Source organism: Oncorhynchus tshawytscha, linkage group LG01 (assembly GCF_018296145.1).
Source record: "Oncorhynchus tshawytscha isolate Ot180627B linkage group LG01, Otsh_v2.0, whole genome shotgun sequence".
NCBI classification, from domain to species: domain Eukaryota; kingdom Metazoa; phylum Chordata; class Actinopteri; order Salmoniformes; family Salmonidae; genus Oncorhynchus; species Oncorhynchus tshawytscha.
The window spans coordinates 60,754,341-60,767,573 of NC_056429.1; the positions used below are offsets into that span (position 1 = coordinate 60,754,341).

General features: G+C 43.8%; 1 protein-coding gene across 13 annotated transcripts in view; it reads right to left on the bottom strand.

The window, feature by feature from the left end:
• Positions 1-13,233, bottom strand: part of LOC112260823 (regulating synaptic membrane exocytosis protein 1-like) — a 67,274-nt gene that overhangs the window by 17,283 nt on the left and 36,758 nt on the right. For all 13 annotated transcript variants that reach the window (XM_042323976.1, XM_042323974.1, XM_042323960.1 and 10 more), the window contains 10 exons: positions 12,798-12,838; positions 12,455-12,565; positions 12,044-12,143; positions 11,806-11,929; positions 10,380-10,426; positions 9,909-10,021; positions 9,766-9,786; positions 9,473-9,603; positions 7,389-7,560; positions 7,120-7,273 (listed from right to left, as the gene is read on the bottom strand). In XM_042323976.1, coding sequence (XP_042179910.1) covers positions 7,120-7,273; positions 7,389-7,560; positions 9,473-9,603; positions 9,766-9,786; positions 9,909-10,021; positions 10,380-10,426; positions 11,806-11,929; positions 12,044-12,143; positions 12,455-12,565; positions 12,798-12,838 — 1,014 coding nt within the window. The remainder of the gene's footprint in view (positions 1-7,119; positions 7,274-7,388; positions 7,561-9,472; positions 9,604-9,765; positions 9,787-9,908; positions 10,022-10,379; positions 10,427-11,805; positions 11,930-12,043; positions 12,144-12,454; positions 12,566-12,797; positions 12,839-13,233) is intronic.

A 13,233-nucleotide genomic window follows, 5' to 3' on the forward strand; every position in this document is an offset into this window, starting at 1 on the left:
TGTTGTTGTCCCCACAGTGACCTTACGTACATATCCCAACCAGAAGTCATGGATTGCAGGCAACATCCGCACTGAGCTAAAGGCTAGAGCTGCCGATTTCAAGGTGCGGGACACTAATCCGGACGCTTATAAGAAATACCGCTATGACCTCTGATGAGCCATCAAACAGTCAAAACTTTGGTCAATGCAGGGTTTGCCAACTATCACAGATAATAAATAGAAACCAAGCGGCGAGCTGCCCAGTGACGTGATCATACCAGATGAGTTAAATTCCTGCTATGCTGGCTTCAAAGCAAACAAAACTGAACGATGCATGAGAGCACCAGCTGTTCCGGATGACTGTGTGATCTCGCTTTCCATAGCCAAAGTGAGTAAGACATTTAAACAGGTTAACATTCAAAAGGTTGCGGGGCCAGACGGATTACTAGGATTCGTACTCAGAGCATGCGCTGACTAGCTGGCAAGGGTCTTCACTGAGTGTCTTCAATCTCTCCCTGACCCAGTCCGTAATACCTACATGTTTCAAGCCGACCACCATAGTCCCTGTGTCCAAGAATGCCAAGGTAACCTGTCTACATGACTATCGCGTTGTGGCACTAAAATGTTTTGCCATGAAGTGCTTTGAAAGACTGGTCATGGTTCAAATCAACACCATCATCCCATACACCCTTGATTGACCCACTCCAATTCGCATACCGCCCCAACAAGTCCACAGATGATGTAATCTCTATTTCACACCACACTGCCCTCTCCTACCAGGAAAAGAGGAACACCTACGTGAAAATCTGTTCATTGACTACAGCTCAGCATTCAACACCATAGTGCCCTCCAAGCTCATCACTAAGCTCAGGACCCTGGGACACGAGACAGCCTATAGGGAGCAGGTCAGCGACCTGGCAGTGTGGTGCCTGGACAGCAACCTCTCCCTCATCGTCAGCAAGAGAAAGCAGCTGATCGTGGACTACAGGATATTTGGATGGTTGAGCAAGGACCCATCCACATCGACGAGGATGTAGTGGAGCAGGGTTGAGAGCTTCACGTTCCTCGGTGTCCACATCACTAAGGAATCACCATGGACCGTCCGCACATACCAACACAGTCATGAAGAAGGCACGACAATGTCTCTTCCCCCTCAGGAGGCTGAAAAGATTTGTCATTGGCCCACAGATCCTCAAAACACTCTACAGCTGCACCATTGAGAGCATCTTGACTGGCTGCATCACCGCTTGGTATGGCAACTGCCTGGCATCTGACCAGAAGGTGTTACAGAGGATAGTGTGTACTCCCCAGGACATCACTGGGGCCAAGTCTGAACCAAGTCTGGAACCAACAGAACCCTAAACAGCTTCTACCCCCAAGCCATAAGATTGCCAAATAGTTAGTTAAATAGTTAACCAATAGCCACCCGGAAAATCTGCATTGAGCTTTTTTGCACTAACTCTTTTGACTCATCTACTGTTTATTATCTATCATGTTGCCTAGTCACTTTATCCCTACCGATATGTTTCATATCTACCTCAATTACCTCGTACCCCTGCATATCAGCTCGGTACTGGTACCCTGTTTATACAGCCAAGTTACCATTATTCCTTGTGTTATTGTTATCACTTCCGGCGCGTGTTATCACTTCCGGCGCCGACAGAGATGGCTGCCTCGCTTCGCGTTCCTAGGAAACTATGCAGTTTTTTGTTTTTTTTATGTGTTATTTCTTACATTGGTACCCCAGGTCATCTTAGGTTTCATTACATACAGTCGGGAAGAACTACTGAATATAAGAGCAACATCAACTCACCGTCAGTACGACCAGGAATATGACTTTCCAGAAGCGGATCCTGTGTTCTGCCTTTCACCCAGGACAACGGAATGGATCCCAGCCTGCGACCCAAAACAAAGACGTTGTAAAAGAGGGAAACGAAGCGGTCTTCTGGTCAGGCTCCGGAGACGGGCACATCGCGCACCACTCCCTAGCATACTTCTCGCCAATGTCCAGTCTCTTGACAACAAGGTTGATGAAATCCGAGCAAGGGTAGCATTCCAGAGGGACATCAGAGACTGTAACGTTCTTTGCTTCACGGAAACATGGCTCACTCGAGAGACGCTAACGGAATCGGTGCAGCCAGCTGGTTTCTTCACACATCGCGCAGACAGAAACAAACATCTTTCTGATAAGAAGAGGGGCGGGGGCGTATGCCTTATGGTTAACGAGACGTGGTGTGGTCACAACAACATACAGGAACTCAAGTCCTTCTGTTCACCTGATTTAGAATTCCTCACAATCAAATGTCGACCGCATTATCTACCAAGGGAATTCTTTTCGATTATAATCACAGCCGTATATATTCCCCCCCAAGCAGACACATCGATGGCTCTGAACTAACTTTATTTGACTCTTTGCAAACTGGAAACCACATATCCTGAGGCTGCATTCATTGTAGCTGGGGATTTTAACAAGGCTAATCTGAAAACAAGACTCCCTAAATTGTATCAGCATATCGATTGCGCAACCAGGGCTGGTAAAACCTTGGATCATTGCTATTCTAACTTTTGTGACGCATATAAGGCCCTCCCCCGCCCTCCTTTTGGAAAAGCTGACCACGACTCCATTTTGTTGCTCCCTGCCTACAGACAGAAGCTAAAACAAGAAGCTCCCGCGCTCAGGTCTGTTCAACGCTGGTCCGACCAATCTGATTCCACGCTCCAAGACTGCTTCCATCACGTGGACTGGGATATTTTCCGCACTGCGTCCAACAACAACATTGACGAATACGCTGATTCGGTGAGCGAGTTCATTAGAATGTGCATTGAAGATGTCATTCCCATAGCAAGATTAAAACATTCACAAACCAGAAAACGTGGATTGATTGCAGCATTCGCGTGAAACTGAAAGCGCGAACCACTGCTTTTAACCAGGGCAAGGTGACCGGAAACATGACCGAATACAAACAGTGTAGCTATTCCCTCCGCAAGGCAATCAAACAAGCTAAGCGTCAGTATAGAGACAAAGTAGAGTCACAATTCAATGGCTCAGACACAAGAGGTATGTGGCAGGGTCTACAGTCAATCACGGATTACAAAAAGAAAACCAGCCCCGTAATGGACCAGGATGTCTTGCTCCCAGGCAGACTAAATAACTTTTTTGCCCGCTTTGAGGACAATACAGTGCCATTGACACGGCCCGCAACCAAAACATGCGGACTCTCCTTCACTGCAGCCGAGGTGAGTAAAACATTTCAACGTGTTAACCCTCGCAAGGCTGCAGGCCCAGACGGAATCCCCAGCCGCGCCCTCAGAGCATGCGCAGACCAGCTGGCTGGTGTGTTTACGGACATATTCAATCAATCCTTATCCCAGTCTGCTGTTCCCACATGCTTCAAGAGGGCCACCATTGTTCCTGTTCCCAAGAAAGCTAAGGTAACTGAGCTAAACGACTACCGCCCGTAGCACTCACTTCCGTCATCATGAAGTGCTTTGAGAGACTAGTCAAGGAGACTAGTCACCATATCATCTCCACCCTACCTGACACCCTAGACCCACTCCAATTTGCTTACCGCCCAAATAGGTCCACAGACGATGCAATCTCAACCACACTGCACACTGCCCTAACCCATCTGGACAAGAAGAATACCTATGTGAGAATGCTGTTCATCGACTACAGCTCAGCATTTAACACCATAGTACCCTCCAAACTTGTCATCAAGCTTGAGACCCTGGGTCTCGACCCCGCCCTGTGCAACTGAGTACTGGACTTCCTGATGGGCCGCCCCCAGGTGGTGAGGGTAGGTAACAACATCTCCACCCCGCTGATCCTCAACACTGGGGCCCCACAAGGGTGTGTTCTGAGCCCTCTCCTGTACTCTCTGTTCACCCACAACTGCGTGGCCATGCACGCCTCCAACTCAATCATCAAGTTTGCGGACGACACTACAGTGGTAGGCTTGATTACCAACAACGACGAGACGGCCTACAGGGAGGAGTTGAGGGCCCTTGGAGTGTGGTGTCAGGAAAATAACCTCACACTCAACGTCAACAAAACAAAGGAGATGATTGTGGTCTTCAGGAAACAGCAGAGGGAGCACCCCCCTATCCACATCGATGGGACAGTAGTGGAGAGGGTAGTAAGTTTTAAGTTCCTCGGCGTACACATCACAGACAAACTGAATTGGTCCACCCACACAGACAGCATCGTGAAGAAGGCGCAGCAGCGCCTCTTCAACCTCAGGAGGCTGAAGAAATTTGGCTTGTCACCAAAAGCACTCACAAACTTCTACAGATGCACAATCGAGAGCATCCTGTCGGGCTGTATCACCGCCTGGTACGGCAACTGCTCCGCCCACAACCATAAGGCTCTCCAGAGGGTAGTGAGGTCTGCACAACGCATCACCGGGGGCAAACTACCTGCCCTCCAGGACACCTACACCACCCGATGTCACAGGAAGGCCATAAAGATCATCAAGGACAACAACCACCCGAGCCACTGCCTGTTCACCCCGCTATCATCCAGAAGGTGAGGTCAGTACAGGTGCATCAAAGCAGGGACCGAGAGACTGAAAAACAGCTTCTATCTCAAGGCCATCAAACTGTTAAACAGCCACCACTACCATTGAGAAGCTGCTGCCAACACACTGACTCAACTCCAGCCACTTTAATAATGGGAATTGATGGGAATTGATGTAAAATATATCACTTTAAACAATGCTACTTAATATAATGTTTACATACCCTACATTATTCATCTCATATGTATATGTATATACTGTACTCTATATCATCTATTGCATCTTTATGTAATACATGTATCACTAGCCACTTTAACCTCTTGGAACACTAGGGGCAGTATTTCATTTTTGGATGAAAAAAACGTTCCCGTTTTAAACAAGATATTTTGTCACGAAAAGATGCTCGACTATGCATATAATTGACAGCTTTGGAAAGAAAACACTCTGACGTTTCCAAAACTGCAAAGATATTATCTGTGAGTGCCACAGAACTGATGCTACAGGCGAAACCAAGATGAAACTTCAAACAGGAAATGAGCAACATTTTTGAGGCGCTGTTTTCCATTGTCTCCTTATATGGCTGTGAATGCGCCCTGAACGAGCCTACACTTTCTGCCGTTTCCCCAAGGTGTCTGCAGCATTGTGACATGTTTGTAGGCATATCATTGGAAGATTGGCCATAGGAGACTACATTTACCAGGTGTCCGCCCGGTGTCCTTTGTCGAAATTGGTGCGTAATCTCCAGCTGCAAGCATTCTTCCATGTGATTCAGAGGAGAGAGCAGACTTCCACGAACAATATATCATCGAAGAGATATGTGAAAAACACCTTGAGGATTGATTCTAAACAACATTTACCATGTTTCAGTCGATATTATGGAGTTAATTTGGAAAAAAGTTTGGCGTTTTGATGACTGAATTTTCGTTTTTTTTTTGGTAGCCAAACGTGACGAACAAAACGGAGCGATTTCTCCTACACAAAGAATATTTCAGGAAAAACTGAACATTTGCTATCTAACTGAGAGTCTCCTCATTGAAAACATCCGAAGTTCTTCAAAGGTAAATGATTTTATTTGAATGCTTTTCTTGTTTTTGTTGTAAATGTTGTCTGCTGAATGCTACGCTAAATGCTACGCTAGCTATCAATAATCTTACACATATGCTTGTTTTGCTATGGTTGAAAAGCATATTTTGAAAATCTGAGATGACAGTGTTGTTAACAAAAGGCTAAGCTTGAGAGCTAATATATTTATTTCATTTCATTTGCGATTTTCATGAATAGTTAACGTTGTGTTATGCTAATGAGCTTGCGGGGATAATTACACTCCTGGATACAGGTTTTTTTCGTAGCCAAACGTGAATGACAAAACGGAGCGATTTGTCCTAAACAAATAATCTTTTTGGAAAAACTGAACATTTGCTATCTAACTGAGAGTCTCCTCATTGAAAACATCTGAAGTTCTTCAAAGGTAAATGATTTTATTTTAATGTTTTTCTTGTTTTTGTGAAAATGTTGCCCGCTGAATGCTACGCTAAATGCTACGCTAGCTATCAATAATCTTACACAATGCTTGTTTTGCTATGGTTGAAAAGCATATTTTGAAAATCTGAGATGACAGTGTTGTTAATTAAACTATGCCAGTTTGTTTACATACCCTACATTACTCATCTCATATGTATATACTGTACTCGATACCATCTACTGCATCTTGCCTATGCCGTTCTGTACCATCACTCATTCATATCTTTATGTACATATTCTTTACCCCTTTACACTTGTGTGTATAAGGTAGTAGTTTTGGAATTGTTAGGTTAGATTACTCGTTGGTTACTACTGCATTGTCGGAACTAGAAGCACAAGCATTTCGCTACACTCGCATTAACATCTGCTAACCATGTGTATGTGACAAATAAATTTGATTTGATTTATTTTTCTCTCTGCATTGTTGGGAACGGCCCATAAGTAGGCATTTCACTGTTAGTCTGCACCTGTTGTTTACAAGGCATTTGTCAAATACATTTGATTTGATTATACTCAGGCCCTGTAACGAGCTGAGAACCTGCACAATGGTGGATGTGACATAAATACACACATTCATAGACAGAAGGAATGCAGTAAGCAGACCACATTGATAGAGACATGTATGCTGACAGACATGAAGACACACACACCCACACAAGCACAATCTACATACTGTAACTCACACACATTACTCTCACACACACACACACACACACACACACACACACACACACACACACACACAAAAGGATAAGCAGACCACATACATATGTAGGATCTTAATTTGACCTATATTGTCAGATCAAAATAATCCTGCAGCAACAGGATTTGTACGTTTAGTCCATGATGTTGCAAAATCGGTAGTTAGGCTACTAGCTGGCCAAAAGTAGGCTACATGAAAAGTGCAATACTGTTCAAATGTAACCCTGTGTTAGTGTGGGTTTTCAGTGAATTTAGGTAAATCACAAAGCTTATCTGCATTTCCTGTGGTGCAGGAAAATTCTCAGCAACAAGAGTGTGATCAAATTAAGATTCTACATCTGTACAATACAAAGAAATATATTGTGAAGACACATCGCACATAGACCTGTCTGTGACTTACGCTGCAGCTTCTTGCTGGGTGTGTCGGTGTGGGGGTGTCTGCGGGGCATGTAGGGCGATGGCCGGGGCAGAGGGATGGAAGACACGTCGTGGGTTTGCAAATTGTACCAATGAGGCTTATCATCCAATGGGGCTGTCTCGAGCTCTATCAGGATCTAAACGTAACCAATATTAGCACAATCAGTCAAACACAAGGTCAATGAAAGCAATTCATCAACTTCAATGTTTGCCTGAGTGTCTGTATCTGTGTGTATGTAAGTGTGTGTGTACCTCGCCCATGAACATGCTATCCTCGTCAGGTAGGCGAGGCTGGTCCCACACGGTCAGCTCTAGCATGTGTTGGCGGAAGTCTCTGCGGTGGACGTGGGAGTACACAAACGTCTGGTTCCACATGGGCTCTCCGCTCTTCTTCACTGTCTTAGTCCTCCTCTTGCTCTTGTCACTGAGTGCGCGTACACACACACACACAAACACAAACAGGCAGACAAACACAAACACAAACAGACAAACACACACACAGACAGACAGACAGACAGACAGACAGACAGACAGACAGACAGACAGACAGACAGACAGACAGACAGACAGACAGACAGACAGACAGACAGACAGACAGACAGACAGACAGACAGACAGACAGACAGACAGACAGACAGACAGACAGACAGACAGACAGACAGACAGAGAGAGAGAGAGAGAGTTAACATATTTGTTTGTTTTTCTATGTGGTAGTCTGTAACTGATACAGTTGAAGTAGGAAGTTGACATACACTTAGGTTGGAGTCATTAAAACTCGTTTTTCAACCTCTCCACAAATGTATTGTTAACAAACTATAGTTTAGGCAAGTCGGTTAGGACATCTACTTTGTGCATGACACAAGTAATTTTACCAACAATTGTTTACAGACAGATTATTTCACTTATAATTCACTGTATCACAAATCCAGGGGGTCAGAAGTTTACATACACTAAGTTGACTATGCCTTTAAACAGCTTGGAAAATTCCAGAAAATGATATCATGGCTTTAGAAACTTCTGATAGGCTAATTGACATAATTTGAGTCAGTTGGAGGTGTACCTGTGGATGTATTTCAAGACCTACCTTCAAACTCAGTGCCTCTTTGCTTGACATCATGGGAAAATCAAAAGAAATCAGCCAAGACCTCAGAAAAAAAACTGTAGACCTCCACAAGTCTGGTTCATCCTTGAGAGCCATTTCCAAATACCTGAAGGTACCACGTTCATCTGTACAAACAATAGTACGCAAGTATAAACACCATGGGACCTCTGTCTCCTAGAGATGAACGTACTTTGGTGTGAAAAGTGCAAATCAATCCAAGAACAGCAAAGGACCTTGTGAAGATGTTGGAGGAAACGGGTACAAAAGTATCTATATCCACAGTAAAACGAGTCCTATATCGATATAACCTGAAAGGCCGCTCAGCAAGGATGTAGCCACTGCTCCAAAACCGACATAAAAAGCCAGACCACGGTTTGCAACTGCACATGGGGACAAAGATAATACTTTTCTGAGAAATCTCCTCTGCTCTGATGAAAGAAAAATATAACTGTTTGGCCATAATGACCATCATTATGTTTGGAGGAAAAAGGGGAGGCTTGCAAGCCGAAGAACACCATCCCAACTGTGAAGCACGGGGTGGCAGTATCATGTTGTGGGGGTGCTTTACTGCTGGAGGGACTGGTGCACTTCACAAAATAGATGGCATCATGAGGGTGGAAAATTCTGTGGATATATTGAAGCAAAATCTCAAGACATCAGTCAGGAAGTTAAAGCTTGGTTGCAAATGGTCTTCCAAATAGACATTGACCTCAAGCATACTTCCAAAGTTGTGGCAAAATGGCTTAAGGACAACAAAGTCAAGGTATTGGAGCGCCCATCACATACCTTAATCCCATAGAAAATTTGTGGGCAGAACTGAAAAAGGGTGTGCGAGCAAGGAGGCCTACAAACCTGACTCAGTTACACCAGCACTGTCAGGAGGAATGGGCCAAAATTTCACCCAACTTATTGTGGGAAGCTTGTGGAAGGCTACTCGAAACGTTTGACCCAAGTTAAACAATTTAAAGGCAATACTACCAAATACTAATTGAGTGTATGTAAACTTCTGACCCACTGAGAATGTGATGAAATAAATAAAATCTGAAATAAATCCTCTCTACTACTATTCTGGCATTTCACATTCTTAAAATAAGTGGTGATCCTAACTGACCTAATTACGACAGGGCATTTTTACTCGGATTAAATGTCAGGAATTGTGAAAAACTGAGTTTAAATGTATTTGGATAAGGTGTATGTAAACTTCCTACTTCAACTGTATACGACGATGACGTACCTGCGGTCCGGCAGGAAGTACATTTTGACATAGGGGTTTCTAGGTCGCCCATCCGGTCGGGGAGGCAGCTCTGTTGCCTGGACCATATTCACTATTAGCTGGTGTCCCACCTTATCATACCACAGCTTCACCTGCACACAGACACACAGAGACACACCCCATCATGATCACTAGGAGCCAACAACCCATCTTAAATGATATTACGTAGGCTACAAACTATATAGAAATACAAGACAACCCCAAATGTCTGCACTCATGATACATGACATGACAATCCTTTGGTATTGACTTACTGAAAGTTGTCCGGGCAATATCTGAAAGCACGCACATAAACACACACATAATGGAAATGATCACTATGAGCCAGATTACTATCACATACATATCATATAGCAATGCATAATAATCCCACATATGTCTGTTGGTGTGTACTCACTGTGAGCTGTCCAGGCATTAGCTGTGGGTCTCTTAGTGCACTAGGGCTGGTGGGGGACATGACTGATATAGATGGCTGCTCCATCTTCTGGGACTCGAATGAACTGGAACCTGCTGTGAGGGCAGAAATAAGACAAGACACATCTCACCCAGTTAAACCCCTAACAACTAGGGTCAAAAAGAAAGAGCGAGAGAGAGTTGACACAGAGAGAGACAGAGAGAGGAAAAGCAAAGAGAGAGAGAGAGACAGAGACAGAGGGAGAGAGAGACAGATTGAGAGAGAGAGAGAGAAGGAGAGAGAGAAGGGGAGAGAGAGAAAGAAAGAAAGAAAGAAAGAAAGAAAGAAAGAAAGAAAGAAAGAAAGAAAGAAAGAAAGAAAGAAAGAAAGAAAGAAAGAAAGAAAGAAAGAAAGAAAGAAAAAGCAAATAGAGAGAGAAACAGACAGAGAAGCGAGAACAGATGAAATACCTACTAGATTCTAGTGGAGGGTGGGATGTGTCTGGGATTCTTGGGATATCACTGGAGTCAATCAGAGACATATCAGTTAAAGTCACACTAACATCTGTTAGTACAGGATAACACAAGTATACAAAGACTATTATTTAGTGTTGTCTTGACTGTTGGTTGGTAAAAACAGGAGGGAAGAGTAGGATCAACATAGAAAGAGTAGGATCAATATAGAAAGACTAGGATCAATATTAAAAGAGTAGGATAAATATAAAAATAATAGAATCAACATAGAAAAAGTAGGATCAACATAGAAAGAGTAGGATCAATAAAGAAAGAGTATGATCAATATAGAAAGAGTAGGATCAACATAGAAAGAGTTGGATTAATATAGAAAGAGTAGGATCAACATAGAAAGAGTAGGATCAATATAGAAAGAGTAGGATCAACATAGAAAGAGTAGGATCAATATAGAAAGAGTAGGATCAATATAGAAAGAGTAGGATCAACATAGAAACATTTTTACAACCAATAATCCCTTATTGCAGTCTACTAATTTAGGCATTCGTCAGCTCTATGGTCACAGGGTGGGGGAGGATGAGGATGCTTGTGTAAATTTGTGTGGAAGGAGAGGGGGTCTTAATACTGTAGCTTTACTTACTGATAGGCTTTATACAACCTTTGCAAGTGTTTGGAAATACATCTTTTTTTACAAAGGAGCAAGACAAGTCAGGTCAGAAACAAACAGCTGTTCAAAATTATAACCAAATGTATGTACAGTCTGTGATTGGACTGAGTAAAGAGTGATACCCAATTAAAACGAGGCCAATTCTGTTTCACCCCCTTCTCCTCGTGTGTAAACTCGTTCATTTTAAGAAATTAAAAGCACTGCATTGATGTTTGAATTTCAACCCACTGGGCAAAAGCAGGTTGAATCAATGTTGTTTCCACATCACTTCAACCCAGAAAAATGGTGACGTTGGGATCAACCAGTTTTTTTTATCAATGTGGAAAACTGATTGTATTTGACAAAGAGTCATCAACGTTAGGGAATTTGGTATTTTTTTCACCCAACTTTTAACCTAAATCCAATGACAGGGTGAATTTGTTTTTGTTATTTCACATTGAATTCACGTTAGTTGACAACTCAACAAAATGTCAATCAAAACTAGACGTTGAACTGACATCTGTGCCCATGTGGGCACCCTATTCCATACACCAATCCATTCCTTGTAAATCTATGAGGAAAAGTATGAATGTACAATTTGGAGAGAAAGGTGGGAAATTAAATTGGGCAATGGGCTAACCTAAGCATGATCTCACCAGTGCCAAAGACAGACACAGAAGACACTTGAAACCAAGCGTCACAGAGTTGCTGCCCTAATCATAGTGCATCTATTAGGGTTCGGTGTCTTTTCCTCAAAGGTAAGAGTCTCTTATTCCTGACTTACCCAATGGGCCGGGACACCACTAGTTCCACTTGGGGTTCTGCTTGTGAATTGAGAATGATATTGTAAACTTCTTTCTGGGTTGCTCCTGGCAACATCTTGCCGTTCCACTGCAGAACCTCATCCCCTGAAAATACACAATGTCATTCTTCAAAACCGACACACACATACACACATATTTACACACACATACACAAACCCACACTGTATGTACACACACATACACACACACTTTGCATACCTGCTCGTAGGTGTCCCACGACGTCGGCCAGACTGCCCTTCTTGACTACAGTGATGAAGGCTCCCAGTCTGCCCGCCTCTGTGACCCTTCCCCCAACCACCTGAAGACATTCATGTGCACATACACATACACACAGTCAATTAAAACAATGGCCAAACTTAATACACGCACGGACGCACACACACACACACACACACACACACACACACACACACACACACACACACACACACACACACACACACACACACACACACACACACACACACACACACACACACACACACACACACACACACACACACACACACACACACACACACACACACACACACACACACACACACACACACACACACACACACACACACACACAGTCTAATCAAAGTGTGATCGTGTCTGATCTCTAACCTTCAGCCCCAGCAGTGCCCCGGCCTCTTTAGGCATAACGCTCCTCTTGCTCAGGGTGATTCGGCCGATTAGATGGTCACCCTCTTTGGATGGCTGCCATGTCACCGGATGCTGTGAACAATATACTGATTCAACCTAACAGCCTGGGAGCAACCACATTATACCTAACCCACTCTCTCTGTCTCTGTCTCTGTCTCTGTTCCTCTCTCTCTCTCTCTCTCTCGATCGACAAGCACACACTATATAGAAATTCACACACACTTACAAACATAGACAGACACAAACACTCACTCAATCACACTCACTCACTCAAATAGATACAAAAAAAGAATCAGTCACTTACATGCCACACAGTGGGGTCCAGCGGGTAGCACTCCCAGTCCCCTACATGAGAAATGAGATCAACTCAACCAGTAGAAGTAGATGGAAGGAGACACACACACAGACACACACACACTCACACACACACACACACACACACACACACACACACACACACACACACACACACACACACACACACACACACACACACACACACACACACACACACACACACACACACACACACACACACACACACACACACACACACACACACACACACACGGAGAAAGACAGAGCCAGGAGTTGCAGCAAGGAAAGAGAAGGTGTATACACAGCACATACCAGCTCAGCTGCCACTATACACAGCTGAGCCAGATCTGGACCTTCGTTAGATGATTGAATATTTTGTTTCAAGACATGACACTTTACCAGAATCACCCAGGGCTTGACCC